Source organism: Mus caroli, unplaced genomic scaffold, assembly GCF_978045245.1.
Source record: "Mus caroli unplaced genomic scaffold, Mus_caroli_1 scaffold_6, whole genome shotgun sequence".
In the NCBI taxonomy this organism is placed as follows: domain Eukaryota; kingdom Metazoa; phylum Chordata; class Mammalia; order Rodentia; family Muridae; genus Mus; species Mus caroli.
This window is the reverse complement of record NW_028227261.1, coordinates 108,512,199-108,531,563: the sequence shown is the minus strand read 5'-3', so window position 1 is coordinate 108,531,563 and position 19,365 is coordinate 108,512,199. Positions and strand designations below refer to the sequence as shown.

At 43.5% G+C, this 19,365-nt stretch overlaps 1 protein-coding gene across 2 annotated transcripts in view; it reads left to right on the top strand.

Annotated features, from left to right (window-relative positions):
- The window catches only part of Ncbp1 (nuclear cap binding protein subunit 1), a 34,043-nt gene extending 16,031 nt beyond the window's left edge, over window positions 1-18,012 (top strand). For both annotated transcript variants that reach the window (XM_021159564.3, XM_021159566.3), the window contains 15 exons: window positions 1,428-1,525; window positions 2,451-2,514; window positions 3,440-3,550; window positions 5,207-5,271; window positions 6,770-6,832; window positions 7,626-7,700; window positions 8,539-8,642; window positions 10,734-10,856; window positions 12,308-12,410; window positions 12,873-12,966; window positions 14,023-14,126; window positions 14,711-14,825; window positions 15,531-15,659; window positions 16,057-16,170; window positions 17,514-18,012. In XM_021159564.3, the coding sequence (XP_021015223.1) occupies window positions 1,428-1,525; window positions 2,451-2,514; window positions 3,440-3,550; window positions 5,207-5,271; window positions 6,770-6,832; window positions 7,626-7,700; window positions 8,539-8,642; window positions 10,734-10,856; window positions 12,308-12,410; window positions 12,873-12,966; window positions 14,023-14,126; window positions 14,711-14,825; window positions 15,531-15,659; window positions 16,057-16,170; window positions 17,514-17,627 (1,476 nt within the window). In that variant the 3' untranslated portion in view covers window positions 17,628-18,012. The remainder of the gene's footprint in view (window positions 1-1,427; window positions 1,526-2,450; window positions 2,515-3,439; window positions 3,551-5,206; window positions 5,272-6,769; window positions 6,833-7,625; window positions 7,701-8,538; window positions 8,643-10,733; window positions 10,857-12,307; window positions 12,411-12,872; window positions 12,967-14,022; window positions 14,127-14,710; window positions 14,826-15,530; window positions 15,660-16,056; window positions 16,171-17,513) is intronic.
- Window positions 18,013-19,365: the final 1,353 nt, after the last annotated feature.

Sequence of the window (19,365 nt, the reverse complement as noted above, 5' to 3'; positions counted from 1 at the left end):
CAGCCTCCAAGTTAACATTCTAGTTTTACAATACTTTTTATGTTTTTTATTATGACACTAAATTGTTAGCAACTCTTTAATAGAAAAACAAGATTTTTTTGTGATATTTGATTTAAAAATTAATATTTAAGCACATACTCATTATTTGTATCTCAGTGTGTGTGTCTGCCTTGGGAGCAGGCAGCAGGTGACTACTAGATTGTTTCTGGAGAGAAGCTTAAGGTAGCAGAACTGCTGCGTGCTCTGCCCTGCTCGAATGTGGCAGTTCAGCCCCAGCACAGTAGGCTTGTCAGGGTGCTGGTTTGTGAACTAGCACCCTGTGTACCATAAGGTGCTGGGCCTGGCTCTGCTTTTCTGGTGACCTGTGGTGTCACATGAGTTTCATGCACCAAATTCTTGGAGAACAAAGGTATTCCAAGAGGGGGACTTTCAAGTCTGTGTTGTTGGCACAAGTGAAATATCAAGTATATGTAATCAAAACCAGCTGTCTTTGTATGACGTGCCACTACACAGGATCTTTGGTTTGGTTTGGTTTTGATTTTGTTGTTGTTTATTTTTCTTAATTTTTTTTTAAAGAAAAGAATACAAACAAAAATAAAGCCGAGATTCCAAATGCCTCCTTCCCAAGCTCACAGCCAACTTCTCCCTGGATCAGCCTCTGGAGCAGTAGCAGGAAGGGCTGGGTCAGGATCATTTGACCTCACACAGATCAGTTTATTGCCTCCCCTGAATGCTGGGGGACTTGATTGCCAAGTCTGCTATATTAAATAATAAGAAAGCACTTTGATTCAAAATTATATGATGACCTAATTAGGTTTATCAACTGAAAATCTAGTTTATATCATGCCATTTAGTCTTTGAGATCAGTTAATTACTAGTTGTGGTGCAGGAAACAAGAATTTGACCTCAGTATATATTTCTCCTGTGCTAATTACATTTCCTTCTGTTGCTGTACACTGCCTGTCCTTCCTCTGTCACAGAGTATAAATACTCCAAAACAGTTACCTCAAAATAACATACTCTTGTTACTTTGATAGTGTCTTTTACAAGTGTTTATTAAATTTAGAGAGTGGGTGATGCTTCAGTGGATAAAAGCATGGGCCATGAAACCTGAGTTCCATCATTGTTGCCAGACCCCCATAGTAAAGAGATCCAGTTCCCCACAAGTGTTCTCTGCTCTCCACCAGAGCACCATGGCACACACCCATACACAATGCATGGATAGATGATAGATGGACATACAGACAGTGATGGAGTTTTTAAAATAAAATTGTAAAATGGTTCTGGTGTCATTACAGATATCTCAGGAGCACTATACACTCGATCTGTGGTAGTTATTTAGCACAACAGTCGCAAGTGTTTATTGAATAAATGAAAGAAATCTGTTTTGTGGTTGTGCGTATGAGTACACTTGATCTTTTTTCCAGGGCCCTGTTATGCCAGGGAGCCATTCGGTGGAGAGGTTTGTCATCGAGGAGAATCTTCACTGCATCATCAAGTCCTACTGGAAGGAAAGGAAGACTTGGTAAGACCCCCCTGCAGTACTCTAAAGGGGGTAGGAAGGCACTGTGGTTCTTTTATAAGAATAGACTATATGTTGAGATAGCCTAGCAAGCATGAGGCCCAGCATTGAGGTACCCCTGTAACAGTCAGGTGCTGGCACTCAGCCTTAGCTCAGTTCTGGAAACACTGAAGCAGGAGTATCCCCAGGGGCTGCTGTCCCACCAGTCAGGCCAACCCGCGTACACCAGGTATTTTGTTTGAAATATTTTTTTATGTGTATGGCTATTTTTCATGCATGTATAGTTATATACCAGATGTGCATCCGGTGCTCTCAAAGGCCGTAAGAGAGCTTTGAATCATCTGGAAATGGGGTTACACAGACCGTTGTGAGCTGCCAAGTGGGTGCTGGAATGGAGCCTGGGTCCTCTGGAAGAGCAGCCAGTCCTCTTAACTGCTGAGCCATCTCTCCAGTCTCTGAAGCCCAGATGTCATGAGAAGCACTTGCAGAAGACAGTCAGCACTGACCTCTTGACCTCTGAACAGTCCTACACACACACCCACACACACCAAATAAGCTAAAATTGAAGAGTAGGCTGGTTTTATTTGGATGTGTGGAAATTAAAGCATACTATATCTGTTTTGTTTTTGTTTTTGTTTTTCTGTTTTCTAGCATTTAGAAACCTAAGTGTTAATAAATTTTCATAGGGCTGGAAAGTTTTGGCTTAGACTTTGAGGAGAAATGTATTTAGGAGTGGAGCACCTAGGTTAGTAGATCGGAAGGTGCTGGTATTCTTACTTTGTTTCCATTTTGTGTGTAAGACAATTCACGCCATGTTAATAAATAACTAGAACATTACAGCGGAGAATTTTCTCAGCTCAGTTTATATTTAGGCCTGTTGGGTTTCATGTACCTTTGTAGACTTACTAACTTACATCACTTTTTACAGCGCTGCCCAGCTGGTGAGCTATCCAGGGAAGAACAAGATCCCCTTGAACTACCACATAGTGGAGGTACGCATGCCATGGGGTGCTGAGCCTCACCTTCCCGGTATTCATCAGGCTCTGAGAATAAACAGAGTGGGTAAGGAAATGGCCAGCAGCTTTGGTTCTCAGTCAGCCTTGCTAAGAAAGGAAGAAAGGAGAGTGGGACTCAGAGCCATTACCTGTTGGGTCATCTTGCTAGCCTCAGCTGCCTCCTCTTTCTCTCTTTCTCTCTTTTTTAAGTGCCACACGCCTTTACTCCAAGCACCTGGGTGGCAGAGGCAGGGGGATCTCTTGATTTTTTTGACCAGCCTGGTCTACAAAGGAAGTACAGGACAGCAAGGGTACACAGAAAAAACCCTGTCTCAAAATACAAAAGACTGGGTGTCACCATATCACCCAACCTGATCCGGGACTCATGGCCCTCCTGCGTTATTCTCCTGAGTTGCTGGGACTCAGGCATGTGCCACCACACTATTTTTAAATCTGAAAATTTGTAGAATTCATCATGCACTAAGTGGGAAGAGTGCAGACTAGGGTGTTAGGAAGAAGGGGTAGGAAATAACCTCCCCAAAAGATCTGAGGTCTGGTGTGAGTAGCCGCATAGACACTCAGCTGTCTCCATCTCTGGTCCACCAAGAGTTTGCATTACCCACAGGTATGCAGCTCCACTGATTGAGCCCCTCGATGTAGCGCCTCCCTCAGTCAACTCTGAGACTTCAAGGATAGACTCTTGTGCATTTGTCTCAGCACTGTAGGTCACAGCAGCCTTCCTCTAGCAGACTCTTGGTGTAGAAAGGGGGATGTTCATGTTATTCAGTTGTAGGTCTCGGAATGAAAGGTAGTTCCTTTTCCCTTGTAGGTGTCGTGGTTGGATTGTAATGTGTAGGTCTTTCTAATGTAGAAATGCAAAGATAACTGAGCTGTAGGTTTCTGACTCTGGGTTGTTTCCCAGGTGATCTTTGCAGAGCTGTTTCAGCTTCCAGCGCCTCCTCACATTGACGTGATGTACACTACACTGCTAATCGAACTGTGCAAACTTCAGCCGGGCTCTCTGCCCCAAGTGGTATCCTTTTATGGTTTTAAGTGTACCTGCTTTGGCTGTGCTTTTAAAACATTGCAGTATGGAGCTATTTTTTCTCAGGTTCTCAGGTTCACCTTCATGTTCCTGTGCTTTGGGTTTTAGGGATAATGGTTTCATTTGCTTTGTTTTTAAGTAAATAACACGTTGAACAAAATGAATGTTTGTGACGTTAACATATAGCATCTCTCTCTGCTTCACACAGAATGTGGTGTTGGGACTTAAAAGCTGCTTTCTTCTCCTCAGTAGGATCCTGTTACTCTCAGGACACACTAATAATGCTGGTGTTACCTTTTGCTTGTTTTCTGAGGCAGGCAGGGCCTTACTCTAGCCCAGGACGGCCTCAGACTCCAGGCGCTGGGAAAGTGTATATTCTGCACTTTCAGGACCTCAGGCCTTCTATAAGCTCATTAGATAAGTTGCATAATTTGAATAAGTAGTTCCGTGTCTGTAACAGTGTGTGTCTGTGTGTGTGTGTCTCTGTGTGTCCCTTACAGCCTCCACCTCCGCTCCCACGTGTGTCCGTGATGCTGTTGACCTTCAAGAGCTTCCTTGTGCTTAGGGTCGTTTTCCTTACAGCTTTCTTGTGGGCCTCGTTAACCATTGTTCTTACCTCCAGTCTGACACTCATTTCACAGCACCCTGTTGGCCATACCCCTTTTAATTTGTTTTACTGTCTCCCTCTTAGGTTATGAAAAGGTTTTTTCACTACTTTTTTTTTTTTTTTGTCTTATAACTTCATCCTACCTGCCTCTCAGTCTTAATTTCTGACCTTCCTTTCAGATAATAAAAAGATCAGAAAATACTCCAATTTCAAGGTTTTTTTTTTTTTTTTTTTTATCTTTTTGGCATTTGAAAGAAAAATATTCTGTCCATGAGACCATTTAGATGCATATATACCTACCACCCCAGGTGTCTGTTTCTTTTTGTACATCTTGAACGTCCATCGCCAGTTATTTCATGTGGAATTTTTGTTTTCAGAGAGAGTTTGTTGCTAGTGATCACTACAGATTTTAGAAGAATTTTTGTTTGTTTTTGTTGTGATAGTGGTTTTCAGTCTTAAGGATGGGATGAATTTTTAGAGATAAAATTGGGCATGGTACTTATAGAAATTGTATTTGTGATATTTCCGAATCAGAAATAACTTGAGTGTCCAACAATACATGAATGGATAAACAAGTTTTGTTTCCTCGCAATGGTAATATTCAGTTCAGCAACAAAAAAGACTTGTTTTTAACATAGTGAACAGTGTAGGTTAAAGGAAAGAACGGATTTACAGAACATGGTACTATTTTTGGAAAATTTTGGAAAAATATAAGATTCATTCATAACAAAAGATGGGTGTATGCTTGGGGAGGGGTCTCAAATGGCTGAGGGGTGCATACAAAGGAACAACAGTCAGGGATACTGTCCATCATCGACAGCTGAAGTCGGGGATGCTGTCCATCAGCTGAAGTCAGAGATACTATGCTGTCCATCATGGACAGCTGAAACCTGAAAACTAAAATGAGTTATGTGGAAGGGTGAAAGACACTTACTGTCCTTAGGAGAGACCCAGAGGCTGGGTTTCATTTCTCATCTCTCCCATCACATTTTCTTAAAGGAGAGTGGGAAGTCGTTTTCCTTACCTCCCTATCACAGCTTGCACAGGCAACTGAGATGCTGTACATGCGTCTTGACACGATGAGTACCACGTGTGTTGACAGGTACGGATGGCTATGTTAGCGCCTGCAGGAATCTTCGGAAGACTGCCAAGGATTTCCAAGTTGTTCCTTCCCTGCTTTCTGAGACCCCGTGTGTAGTAGCAGCTCCTGTTAGGGCACCACAGTCACCTTGGTGTCAGGCTGGTGGCACCATGCTTGCTTTTCTTTCATAATTGCATTAACTTTTTCTGCTTAATTGTATATGCAGGTCCTTAAGATAAGCTTACTTTGGATGATAAATCTTACAATGCATTTATTGTAGATAAACATTTATAGATAGTCTATTTTAAAAGTACAGAGAAGTATCTTCAAACCTGAGACTGTAAAATCTCATTTTAAATTAAATCAATGAATAAAACCTGTCTTGGGATTGTTAGAGCGAGGTCGTTCCATGATCATTATTTCCTTTTGGGGAAAGTCTCTGTGACTGCCTTTACTGGTTTTTTTCTTCTGTCCATTTCCCAAGTCTGGTCAGAGCAAAAACTAAACATTTATCTAATATCTGTATCTCTTATCAAATCTTTTATCTAAAAATTATTAGTGAGAACCATCTCCATCCATGACCTTGAAACATTTCAAATGATTGAAATCAGAGTTTTGAGGGAAGTGCTTTAAGAATGTGTCTTCCAGTGTCTCTACTTTAAATACCAATTCTGTAAACATTTTGAGTACTTAGATGGTCTTCATATTTAACACACTAAGATGTTTCCTGTCTTGAGAGCTCAGTGTATTTTTAAGTGGGGAGCTTCAGGCATATAAGCTGTTGTGAAAAGGTTGGAGTAGGCTCTGAGAGGCTTAGCAATTAAGGTGCTTGCTGCTCTTCCAGAGGACCTGAATTTGGTTCTCAGCACCCACATCCCAAAGCTTACAACCCCTGTAGCTCCAGCTCCAGACGATCCCATACCCATCTGGCCGCTGGCACTGCATGCACACCATCCATCCATCCATACATACATCCATACATACATACATACATCTGTCCACACACACACACACAATGTAAACACAGAATGAAGAAGTAGTTACACTTCTATAAGTCGTGGTTTAAGTATGAGAGACTAAGAGCTGGTGAAAAGGCTCAGTGGTTAAGAGCACTGGCTGCTCGCCCGGGGACCCAGGCTCGAGTCCCAGCAAAACATGAGACGCTTACTCTGATTCTGCCATTTGGAAATTATTTGTAAACATTTAACTACAATTTATTTTTTTAACTACTTCCGTTTCATCAACAGTTACATGGGAAAAAATATTCTCCTTCATAGCTGTGAAAATTATGTATTTTGCACAAAACATGAGCTTAAATCATAGCTGTTCTCTAACAAGAATAAAAGGGAGCCCCATTGTGAGAGATGAGATATCTGGGACACAGGGCAGGGAGTCAGAGGCTTTGCTGAGAAAACAGTTAAAGAAGCTATGGGTAATGGGGTATGCACCTAGACAATTGAGCTGTATAATGGATTTTATAAACTATGGTCTAAATTGCACTCTTCACTCCCCATTGTAGGTTTATTAATTGGTTTTCTCATCATCTAAGTAATTTTCAATTCCGTTGGAGCTGGGAAGATTGGTAAGTGTAATGTTTTATCCTTCCTTAGTCAAAACAACCGGAGATTGCTCAGTCAGTAAAGTGCTTGCTACTCAAACATAAAGACCCAACCTTTGATCACCAGAGCCCATGTTAAAAAAACGATGTTGAGCCCTGTGTGGTTGCACACACCTTTAATTCCTGCACTCAGGAAGCAGAGGCACGCCCATCTCTCCATCTCCATGAGTGGGAAGCTGGCCAAATACATAGTAAGTTCCAGACTAGCAGAACTACCCAGTGAGACGTGGGTTCTAATCCCAGATACACTGACAGGTCCCTGAAGCTCACTGGCCAGCCACCCTAACCTAATGGGTAAGTTCTGGGCCTAGTGGGTGCCCAGGGGAGCAGCACCCAAGGCTGTCCTCTGCTCCCTGCCTGTGCATGTCACAGTCATGTGTGCAGCTTATGAACCTTAGTATTTGAAATTCTATGAGTGCTCTGTCTGCATGTACACATGCATACCAGAAGAGAGCATCAGATCGCTTTATAGATGGTTAATTTCCAGAACCCACATTGGCCACAATTGTGGGTTCTGGGAATTGAACTCAGGACCTCTGGAAGACAGCCAGTACTAATCACTGAGCCATCTCACCAGCCTGTAAAACTCACTTTTAAGTAAAATAGTCTGTTGACTCAAGTATTTATTTCATTGATATTTAGTTATGATTTTTGGATGAGATAAAAGGTAAAAAGACGCTAGTGTAAGCCAGGAAATGAAGATATGTCTACAAAAGATTATGTATATTAACTTAATAAATCCAGATTTCCTCCCTAGGTCAGATTGTCTTACTCAGGATCTTGAAAGTCCCAAACCAAAGTTTGTAAGGGAAGTTCTAGAGAAGTGCATGAGGTAAGCTCTTGGCACTTTTCTTCTTGGTTTAGCTCTCGGCCTTTCCTGAAGGAGACTGCTTGAACTGCTATTATCAGACAGGATTTCTCTCTCCTCTGTTTTGCACTTGTTTGTGGTGCATGTCCACATATTTTTTCTTAAGTCCTGGTGTTTGTCCATCTCCCACCTCACTTTTGAATCAAGATTTAGGCTGCAGTTAGTCAGCTGTACCATCTGGATTTTATGTGAATTAGGCCAATGAGATTCTTTGCTATGTCCCCCAACATTGATGAGCATCTTCCTACTTTCTAAACTTAGTTTTTATCTAATTTGTGTTTTCCTAGCCTTCTCCTAAAGCCACCTATTTACAGAGCCCTTAGTTTGTAATTAATTGAGTGTTTTGGGGAACTGTGACCTAAGCTCTCAATGTGTATTTTTTAAGGGGTAGTTGGGTTGAGGCCTTTGGGAAGACACTGTGTGTATGCTTGTGTGGTATATCCCTCTTTTCACATCCAACCCAACATAGGAAATTCTGTGTAATGCTCCGTCAGGCAGGACAATCTCCCATTTATGCTTTGCTATGTCACATCCATCCTCCCAGCCATGCCATCTGACCTGCACCCAACCCGCTCTCACTTCTGTCTCTCCCCGGTCCCAGAGCCCATACTGCAGAGCCAGTGTCTGAACAGGCTGAGCTCAGCTATACTCACTTACTCAAAGGCATGGCGGACGGACTGTCCCCACTTGCTTCTTGGTTGTTGACTGAGTTTGGGAGCTTGGATTCTGGCTTTCTGGGCAAGTTGAGTATTACCAAAGACTGAAACATGAGACTTTTCTGAGGCTCTTATTTGTGTTGTAGGTTGTCTTACCATCAACATATATTAGATATTGTTCCTCCCACCTTCTCAGCTCTGTGTCCTGCAAACCCAACCTGCATTTACAAGTATGGAGATGAAAGTAGCAGTAAGTAATGAATCGACAAGTCTCTCTTCTTAAAAAGTACTGACCTGTGCATGCTCTAGAGCTGGATGTTTGTAGGAAGAGAAACTGACTTATTTCTGTATTTGAAAAGTGACCCATATTAGCCACTAGATTAAGGATTTTGTTATTATTACTAGCTTTTAGGTTTTTTCTATTTTATATTGTTCACAGTGTTTTTACATGACATTTTTAATACCGTACAAAGAGTAGTAAGAGGACCTCTTTCCTGGGATGTACTAAAACTGAAAGTGTGCATTGGTTATGATGGAGACTTCTTGAATTGTTCTCATTCTTGTCCTGGCTAGCATTGCTGTTGCTGTGATGGAGCACCGTGGCCACAGCATGCTGAGGGAAGGGTTTATTTGGTTTATACTCCATGTGTTCATCACCAAAGGAAATGAGTACTCAGGCAGGCCAGAGGCCATGGAGGGCTGCTGCTTACTGGCTGGCTTCCTCCCCTGGCTTGCTGACCCTATTTTCATGTAGAACCCAGGACCACCATCCCAGGGGTTGGGGTACCCACAGTGGGCTGGTCTCTCCCACATCAATCACTAATTAAAAAAATCCCCAACGGCTGAGCTTTTTTATTTTTTTAGTATAGAATGGAGTTTATTTAGGGCATGGGGAGGGGAGTTAAGAGGGTAGCAGAGGCAGAGAAAGGCAGAAAGAGAGAGTAGATAAGTGAGGTCGGCCATGGCCATGTGGAAGGGGGGGGGGGTGGGAAGAGAGGGGGAGCAAGGGGATAAGAGGCAAGAGAGAGAGAGAGAAAGGGAGGAGAACAAGAGCTACAACTGAGCCTTAAGGAGCCTATTCTCAATGGGGGTTCCCTCCTTTCAGATAAGTAGGTTGTGTCAAGTTGACATGAGACCCTCCCCCCCCCCCCCCCAGCACACCTTATGCTGGGACCCCCTGGTCTAGAAGCAGTCTGCTTCTAGAAGTAAATTTGTCATTATGGCTTTCACCGTTTGGCCCCATGGGTTGAGGGATTGTACCATGAATCAGACGTGCTGGAATTGCTGTGGTCTTTTTGTGTTGGACCACTTAAGCTTCCTGGAGGCGGGGTATGCAGTGGTGACGGGTACAGAGGTAGAGGGCAGGTTTCCGCCCTGCTCTTGTGGTTGCACTGAATGTTGTCACCATTCATGAGCCTCACATTCTGTGCTGCAAGGAAGGTCTGTGTCTGAGAACTGCTCTTCCTTCCACACTACAGAAAGCTCTTTTTATCTCTAGTTCCTCTTTTCCTCCTTGGTCTGGCCCAAGTTTGTTATTTGTTAACCTTTAACAAACCATAAAAATGCTTTCTGTGTACTTCTGAAGTAAATTTCTTGGTTCTTAGCTAGTGTGTAAATCCTCGACAGCGGGTTCTTATTTTCTTATGGGCGGGCGAGAGAGAGAGAGAGAGAGAGAGAGAGAGAGAGAGAGAGAGAGAGAGAGAGAGAGAGAGAGAGAGAGAGAGTTTTTTAATTTTTGTTTGGTTTGCATAGAATTTCCTTCTACTTTAGGAGACAGGCTCACAGTATTAGTTATATGATTATCCTGGTGTGGCCTATTGTGACAGACGTTAGTTATGACAGGTCTTATTATGATCCTATGTCGAAATTGCCCTTCATGTTACCATTGTCTGAATTACATTGAAAGTACATTTCTTTTCGCTTTGATACCTTTATATTAACATAAATTCTATACCATAAGCACTTACTCACAAAGTCCTAACCAGCAGTAAGCATGCAGGGTTTAAGCACAGAGCCCTCATCTTGGCGATGCTCACTTTGTTTGAACTCATTTGCTCTAAAAGAAAGTGTTGTTGGCAAAAGTGAGCAAGACGCTTTTGGATTTAAAATGTCTGGAAGACCTGAGGACTGGTGCGCTCATGAGTACTGACACTGAGCGTAACTAACCTTTCAGTCTAGATGAAAAAGCACTGAAGTAGGTGAAGCTTTTGTCGTATCATACGTGGTTTAAATACTGATCTTGGGCTGAAGTATGCTGTTTTAAAAGGAAATAACAAACTTGGTTTAGCTGATCATAGAAGAGTCTGAGCTTAATCTACCTTCCCTTCTGTTCTGTGCTTAGATTCTCTTCCTGGACATTCCGTGGCACTCTGTTTATCTGTTGCTTTTAAAAGTAAGGCAACCAACGATGAGATCTTCAGCATTCTGAAGGACGTACCAAACCCTAACCAGGTTGATGATGACGGTGAGAGAATGACTTCTTCAGCTGAGCCTCAGGCCAAGTTAAAGCATAGACACAGCTCTGGTGACATGAGCTCTGTGGTGACCTATTGGTGGTCACACAGTCTGTCAGCTGTTCTGAGCACCTGCATATTTCACCCCTCACCTAAGAGACCCTAAAATTCCTGGGAAGAGCTTATATTAATAAAACCCATCCTGAGTATGATATGCACAGCTTTAATTTAGACTTGGAAGGCAGAGGTAGGCGGTCTCTGAGTTAGAAGCCAGCTTAGATTACATAATAGATTTCAAGTTAGGCAGAACTACACAGTGAGACCTTGTCTCAAAAGCAACACAGTTACCAAAAAAGGACATAAACCATACAAATAAATTCACACATTCTTCATTGAGGGGCTCCAGCTATTTCTACCTTATACCTGTCTATATTAAGAGGCTTCCTGAATGGGGGGGCTTAGTGGGTTGGACATTTGGGGTATGGCTGACATTTTCTCCAAGTCCGTAAGCGATTATGATAGATACCACTGCCTAGTCTTTACTTAGTATGTATTGTGTAATTTCAGCCAACATCTTAGCTTTGTTTTATTTTCCTGGTATGAATAGGAAAATTGACAGAATGAAATAAAGGCTTACCTGAATGGTGATTGGATAGAGAAGTACTGAGAGAGTTGCATCAGTACCTGAGAAGGCATACTGTGAGATATTAGTTAAGTAAATCTGTGTGGCACAAAAAGAGCAGATGACAAGTCTGCAGAGACAGCCATTTGTTTGGGAGTGCACTGAAGGCGTGTTAGTCAGCTGTGGTAACAGGAGGTTTAGACTTGGCGGAAGTTGTAAGATGTAGGTTTAAAGGTTTTGCTAGTTTTGCTTTAACATTTTGACATCTTGTAATCAGAATATAGAAGAGGGATGTGTGATGGTTTTAAGCAAATGGGTCATAAGCCAGGAGTGGTAGTGCAAGCCTGTTAATCCAACCAAGTTTGAGGTTCCAGGCCAACAACAGTGCATAGTGAGAGCCTGCCATAAAAACAACCCTGAGCTATATAGAAGAACTGAAAGTACTCCCATGAGAGAGAGTTAAGGGGTCTGCTTTCTCACGAGGGATTGACATGAGGTCTTGCTATGGAGCCTTGGCTGGCCCAACTTAGTTTTATGTTTTCAGTGTGTGAAATCAGGAGTGTGGTGTTTGCTTTTACTAGAACATTATTGTATGTTCATATGTTATTAGCATTACAAGGTTTAGCACCAAAGAATTACTATAGTTAACTTTGGGGGGGGCGCGTTTTTTCGAGACAGGGTTTCTCTGTGTAGCTCTGGCTGTCCTGGAACTCACTCTATAGACCAGGCTGGCCTCGAACTCAGAAATCTGCTTGTCTCTGCTTCCCAAGTGCTGGGATTATAGACATGCACCACCACTACCTGACAGTTTTTAAAATCTTACTATAAAATATTTTTCAGATGAAGGGTTCAGATTTAACCCCTTGAAAATAGAGGTCTTTGTCCAGACTCTGCTGCACTTAGCTGCCAAGTCCTTCAGTCACTCCTTCAGTGCTCTTGCGAAGTAAGTATATACATTTGAGCACCATTGCTGCACTAACTTGCCTAAAGTTGTTAAATATGAAGATCTTCTTACATAGTTTGCTAGAGTGGGGTTTGGTTTGTGGTGGCTTCCTTAAGTGTGTGCAGTGTAGCTGTGCATGCGGTGGGTAAAGCAGTGCCAGCCTAGGTCCCGGGAACAGTCGTCTACACAGGCTGAGGGTCCGGCCTGTCTTGACACCTTTCCCAAGAGAGGAAGCAGCAACGAGAGCCTGCCCGAGGGTTGGCATGTAAAGACAGCAAATCTGGTAAGAGCCAGGAGGAAAGAGCACTCTCCTAAGCTGATGAAGCTTCTGCAGGTGCAATTCCAACACATGTGTGGGCTTAGTGATGACTCTTTGGCTTTTATTATGTGTTATATTTTAAATTCAGTGACACTGACGGGGCTTCTGAGTAACTCTGTGGTCCTTTGCACCTTTGTCTAAAGGTTTCATGAAGTCTTCAAAACTCTAGCGGAGAGTGATAAGGGGAAGCTGCACGTGCTGAGAGTCATGTTTGAAGTGTGGAGGAACCATCCACAGGTAACGCTGCTCACTGAGACGTGGGCCTGGCTATGGAGATGCACACATATGGCATTAGGTAGATTGGAGTCTGCCAGTAGTAGAATGTTTTGTAAGTCTGTACACTGGGTGTTATGGAAATAATTAACTGATACATTCTTCTTGGTATATTTTTAAATTACACTGAGCTGTTGCTTAGGGGGGGGTGGTGCATGGGAGGGTCCCGGGGCCTATGTGAAGTCAGAGGACAAATTTCAGGTCTGTTCTCTCCTTCAACCATGGTGAGTCCTGGGTATTGAACCTGGCTTGTCCAGCTTGCCATCGAGTGTCTTAGCCATTGAGTCATCTCACCAGACCTCGGTAACATTCTTCAGGTGGCATTGTGATTGGTTTTGTGCTAAAGCAATTCCACACATATTAGATGCTGAGGAAGAAAATTGTTTGACCACAATATTTGGGTAGGAAATAATTATGATTATCCATTTCTACAAACAAAACCCATAACATTTTTAAGTAGGGCCAGACATATATATTTTTTTTTCTTTTGTTTTTGTTTTTGGTTTTTGAGACAGGGTTTCTCTGTATAGCCCTGGCTATCCTGGAGCTCACTTTGTAGACCAGACTGGCCTCAAACTCAGAAATCCGCCTGCCTCTGCCTCCCGAGTGCTGGGATTAAAGGCGTGTGCCACCACGCCCGGCTTATATATTTTTAAAGAGGTATTATCAATGAAAGTTTTCTTAAAGAGTGTGTGCTACCATTCAAGAGTTGTCTTTTCATGCAATCTTTATTATTAATATAGTTTTTCTTATAATATTAGAGCATAGCAGAAGGCAGAATAAACCTAAAGGCTGACTAGTCTAATCAAGACTAATGGCAGCACTTGGGAAGTAATGGCAGGAAAATCAGGAGTTCAAGGCCAGCCTTAGCTATATGAAACCGTGTCTAGAAGAAAAAAAAGACGAGCTATGGCTTAAACTGGTCAATCCTGTTGCCATTGAAATCACATTTTATAGCCGCACTATTTCATTTCCTAGCATTGTTTATCACTGTGCCTGCCTGTCTCTTCCTTGTTGTAGATGATTGCTGTGCTGGTTGATAAGATGATTCGTACACAGATTGTCGACTGTGCTGCAGTAGCAAACTGGATCTTCTCATCGGAGCTGTCTCGGGACTTTACGAGGTCTGAACCAGAACTGCATCACCTAGTAACATTGTGATGTTACACAGGCTGTATAGTGATCAGGACCAAGGAGCAAGGGTTAACATATTGTGAAAGCAAATGAAATAAAATTAAAATCTGTGACAGTCTTAACTTTTCCACTACACCCACTATTTGCAGAGCACACTTATCAGAAATATACCGAGTCCTCAAGTGTCATATGATCAAAAGTTTTTATAGGGCCAACAAGATGGCTCAGTGGGTCAGGGGGCTTGCTGTCAAGCCTAATGGTCTGAGATCCCTGGGTTTGATCCTCAGAGCTCACATGGTAGGAGAACCAACTCTAATGTTGGTGTTTTATTAAGGGGTAGACAAGTACAGGTTATGGTCCTGCCCCCTGGGAGCCGCCTGCCTGACTAATGTGTGGAGGCGGATGCTTCATAATTCACCGCAGTGCTGAACTAGTGTTGCTGGAAAAGACTGCTTCATTCCTCCCAGGGGACAGAAGGCTCCATCGGCCCCTAAGAATGAAAGGCTGAAACTGTAGATATTTCCTCTGTAGTAGCATATCATGCATTAACCAAATGCTGCTGTATTACCTTAAGGTTGTTTGTGTGGGAAATTTTGCACTCTACAATTCGTAAGATGAACAAACATGTTCTGAAGATCCAGAAAGAGCTAGAAGAAGCTAAAGAAAAACTGGCGAGGCAGCACAAACGAGTAAGTCACCTGCCGACCTGAGGGCTCACAGGTTGGGACAGAATCTGCAGGGTAGTCTGAGCCATTGCCATGACAGTAGGCTTTTTTTTTCCAAGTTACATAAAACTGCCACATGCTATGGCACTGATGTTGACCACAAACTGTTCCCTAGTTTACCACCTCTAAGTGGCTTCCTAGAAGAAACTTGTGTATCTCTAAGTCTGGCACAGAGGAGAAGAGACACAGTTGTAGAGGCTGAGGAGAGGTGGGACAAGTTAGTCTCTGTCCCGACCTAACAGATTATTCCCATGGTAATAGACTGTTTAGGGGGAAGCCAAGAGCTGGCGGATCCCCACATGTACAGTAGTTAGTGTTCTTGCTTATGGGTGGAACATATCCACCCAGGGGAAAGGTGAGTTTAATGCCTGAGCTGGCCATGGTAGTGACACCTGGTAGGCCTCACCCCCTACAGCATTTACACCACCACGTTTCCCCAGAGCTCTCACTCCAGGAATAAAAGCCCTTTAGTACAAAATCCTCCCCAAGCCTAGGGCATGGCTCAGTGATAAAGTCCCTCCCTAGTGCACCACCCATCCATCCTCCCCAAAACCAGCTAGAGGGAGCTGGAGGCAGGCCAGCCTGGGCCACGGAGCAGAACCTGGGGCTGATGGTTTTAACCATGCCCCTTCTGTGGTAGACGACACACACTGGCTTGTTGTTTTGCAGCGCAGTGATGACGACGACAGAAGCAGTGACAGGAAGGACGGTGCCCTGGAGGAGCAAATAGAAAGGCTGCAGGAGAAGGTGGAGGCTGCTCAGAGCGAGCAGAAGAACCTCTTCCTTGTCATCTTCCAGGTGAGATGCAAAGGGCTCCCGGCTGTTAGTTTGCCACGCTGCCATTCGACAACGTGTCACAGCCTGAGGCCACAGAGTCTGAGCTGTTTGCTCTCCATCTCAGCATCTGTCTCCTGTAGGCCTTATGGTGGTGACTCAGGCGGCTGCTTTCTTCCCTGTGCATGGTCCCTATGGAGACTGACACTAACAGAGGCCAGGACACATTTCTACAAGAGGCTACGGGACTTAACGTTAAATCTCTCCCTTGCTAAGTTGACAGTTTTGGGGGAGTCCTGAAAGTCAGGAGTGCACACCACAGTCCAGTGGAGCAGCAAGACCTTTGAGAACTCTTGGTTTGGCTTTGTTGAGAAGTTAGCATTCCTCCCTAATTCTTCTTCAACTTGTACATCCTGTCCAGCGTTTCATCATGATCTTGACCGAGCACTTGGTACGATGTGAAACGGATGGGACCAGTATATTGACCCCGTGGTATAAGAACTGCATAGAGAGGCTGCAGCAGATCTTCCTACAGGTTTGTGAGGGGCCTGGAACAGATAGTTGGCACCACTTCTCTGTCACACAGGCTTTCCAGTTTAAAAAGTCAGTGGTAAAAATACTAGTCTGTCATGCTGGAGACCACAGATTGTGACTCTTACCACTGGTTTTTTGTTTATTTGTTTGGTTTGTTGGTTTTTGGTTTTTTGAGACAGGGTTTCTCTGTGTAGCCCTGGCTGTCCTAGAACTCACTTTGTAGACCAGGCTGGCCTCAAACTCAGAATTCTGCCTGCCTCTGTCTCCCAAGTGCTGGGATTAAAGGGTGGGCCACCACTGCCTGGCTTCTTACCACTGTTGTTTTTAAAAAAAAAAAAAAAAAAAAAAAAATTGGTCCTGGGCTGGAGAGATGGCTCAGTAGTTAAGAGTACTGACTGCTCTTCCAGAGGTCCTGAGTTCAACTCCCAGCAACCACATGGTGGCTCACAACCATCTGTAATGGAATCTGGTGCGCTCCCCTGGTGTGTCTGAAGACAGCTACAGTGTACTAATTATATAAATATTTGGGAAAAAACAGTGCTGATAAAGTTATGGAGGTTACGAAGCTCTTGTAGGCCTCTTACCTTAGTTCCTGTGCATTTGCTGCCACTGCTGCTCTTCAGAATACTTACCCACAGTGCTTTGTGGCGCTCACACCCTGGGCTGAGTATATAGGAATACTAGGGAGCCCTGCACAGAAGTGTAGTGAGGGAACAAAAGCCCGCTAACTTACCAGTAATTAGACTTATTATTTTAAAATCTACGTTCCCGTGGTAAAGTGTGCCCACAGGAACAAGGTAAACAAACTGCTTTCTGCTAGATTTACTGATGCGCAGGGACTGATGTTCATTTTTCCTCTTTAGCTCTTTAAGTTCACCTTCGTTTCAGAAAAGTGATTAATACAGAAGTAATTATCCTTAAAGTTCAATTCTGTAAGCCTCCAAATCTCCCAGATTAGCTCATTTAAGAGGTAACTGAGAGCCCCTAGTCCTATAGAAATTTCTTAGTGTGTTTTAGTCTGCAGAGAAAAGGTTCCCACTTTTTGACGCGTTGGCTCCCTAGACAAGCTGGTCTTGAAAATGTCATGTCCTGACTTTGCGGACACGCTCTGACATGCTCTGCAGCTGTCAGTAGTGTAGCTGTGGCCAGTAGCTGGCCCCTGCATCAAGGCTTTAAGAGCTGGGTTTGGGATTACATTATTGTGTGTCTCTCCACTCTTTGCCCTGCAGTGTTACAATGCTGAGCCTTCTCAGGAAATGTGTCGGCATGGGTGGTCTGTGAGGGGCACGTTCTGCAAGGTTGCTTATGTTTGCTTTCTGACTGAGGCCTCTTCTGTGTCCGCAGCATCACCAGACCATCCAGCAGTACATGGTGACCCTGGAGAACCTGCTCTTCACGGCCGAGTTAGACCCTCACATCCTGGCTGTGTTCCAGCAATTCTGTGCTCTGCAGGCCTAACACTCGCGTTTCTTCCCTTTTTATTATCTTGAAATACCTTGTCTTATTTTTGATGGTTTGAATGTTTAGTAGCCTTTCACTTCCTGATGGGAATGGGAGGAGAGTGAGGAGTATGACGTGACCCTTCGTTGCCCTGCAGGGCAAGTGTGGCTTGATAACAGCGATGTCATGGTGACCGTAGAGTTGTACATCTGTGAGCACAACTTTCCTGTGATAAATTTGATACTTTTTCTCCTTAGGACACAAAACAACAGATTTGAGGTGTATGAAATGCAAGGTCGGGCTTGCAAAATAGTAGATACAACCGAGGGGCTATCCCCAGGGAGCCAACTTTTCTCTGCTCCTGGGAACATGGCTGGAATAAACTGAAGTTATGATTTTTAAACTCTGGGAGTCATGGTTTATCATCTTAGTCTCTTCTTACTGAAGCTGTCTTTTGCAAACACTTTCCTTAAGTGGTATTCTATGATATCACTTGTTAGGCTAAAGGATTATTAGTACCAATCCCCAACTTTGTCTAAATATAAATCCACGCGGAAATCTTGAAAGTTACTTTAAACTGCGATCTCAAAGTATAAAAAGGCACCAGTTTTTCTACCTCTCAGATGACTGCAGGTGTGTCAGCCATTGCTGAAAGCATTGGTCAGGCCCTGCACCTCCAAGAAGGATTTGTCCAAGATCCTGTAGTGTCACCGACCGAGCTGACGTGGACTTGGAATTCAGTGTGGCTTGGGGCTTGTCTCCTTGGTCCTGGAGTCTGTTGAGGCTGAAGCACAACGCCTGTTGTGTAAATAATGCAGAAGCGGTTATCTGGCATTCCGGATTGCTAGGATTTTTAAACTTCTCATTAAACCTCAAAAACATCCACTAATAATGATACAATTACTGGTAGTAATTTTGTGCATTTGCTATCTTCTTGTACATGTTATACTCTAGAAGTATACATTGTGATTATTTGTTTGTATATGTGGGTATTTAGTTACCATACATTTCAATGGCCATAGAATATAATTTCTTAATAATGAGAATTCCTAGGCTTTTTAAAAACATTTAAAGTAGGAGTATCACTTAATCATTTAAATTCAGTAGCTCAGGGTCAGATGGGAGATACTTCAGGAAGACAAAATCTGATCCTTAGGTAAATATCCTATTTCTTTACCCTGTGTCTCCTTTCCATTTAACATAGTTCATGCTCTAACTGAAGGCACTGGTAACTGTAGCCTTTGCTGAGGCACAGTAGAGGTTGGTTATCCTTGATCTGCATGCTAGGAGTTTGTACTTTTCTTCCTTTCTTTTGCTCCTCTTGTGTAGTGGAGACTTCCAGAAACTGTTCGTTAATGTGCCCCTGCTCTATCCTGGTCAGCCATCTGGGAAAACAGAAGAGAGGATTGTATCCTACAGAAGACAAGATGCAGAATCAGGAAGCAGCTGCTCCCTTCTGTGGGGCTCCCTTAGACAGGTGGCACGCTGTGTGCCTCACGAGGTCTGTGAAGTCATGCTAACGCTCCTTAGCAGGCTTTTGTCAAAGTAGACATGCGTTGCTTCCGTGAGGACTATATCATGCCTAAAAGCAAAAGGTGGAATGTGCCTTGCTAGCCTGATAGCTGGATACCAGGATTAACCTAAAGTCAGCTAGCGAACAGAAGCACACAGCAAAACACATCTCCTGTGTTGGCCTTGACAGGAAGAGCTCACTAACTGCTGGCTGCCACCCTGTTGGACCTTAGTAAATCTTTCT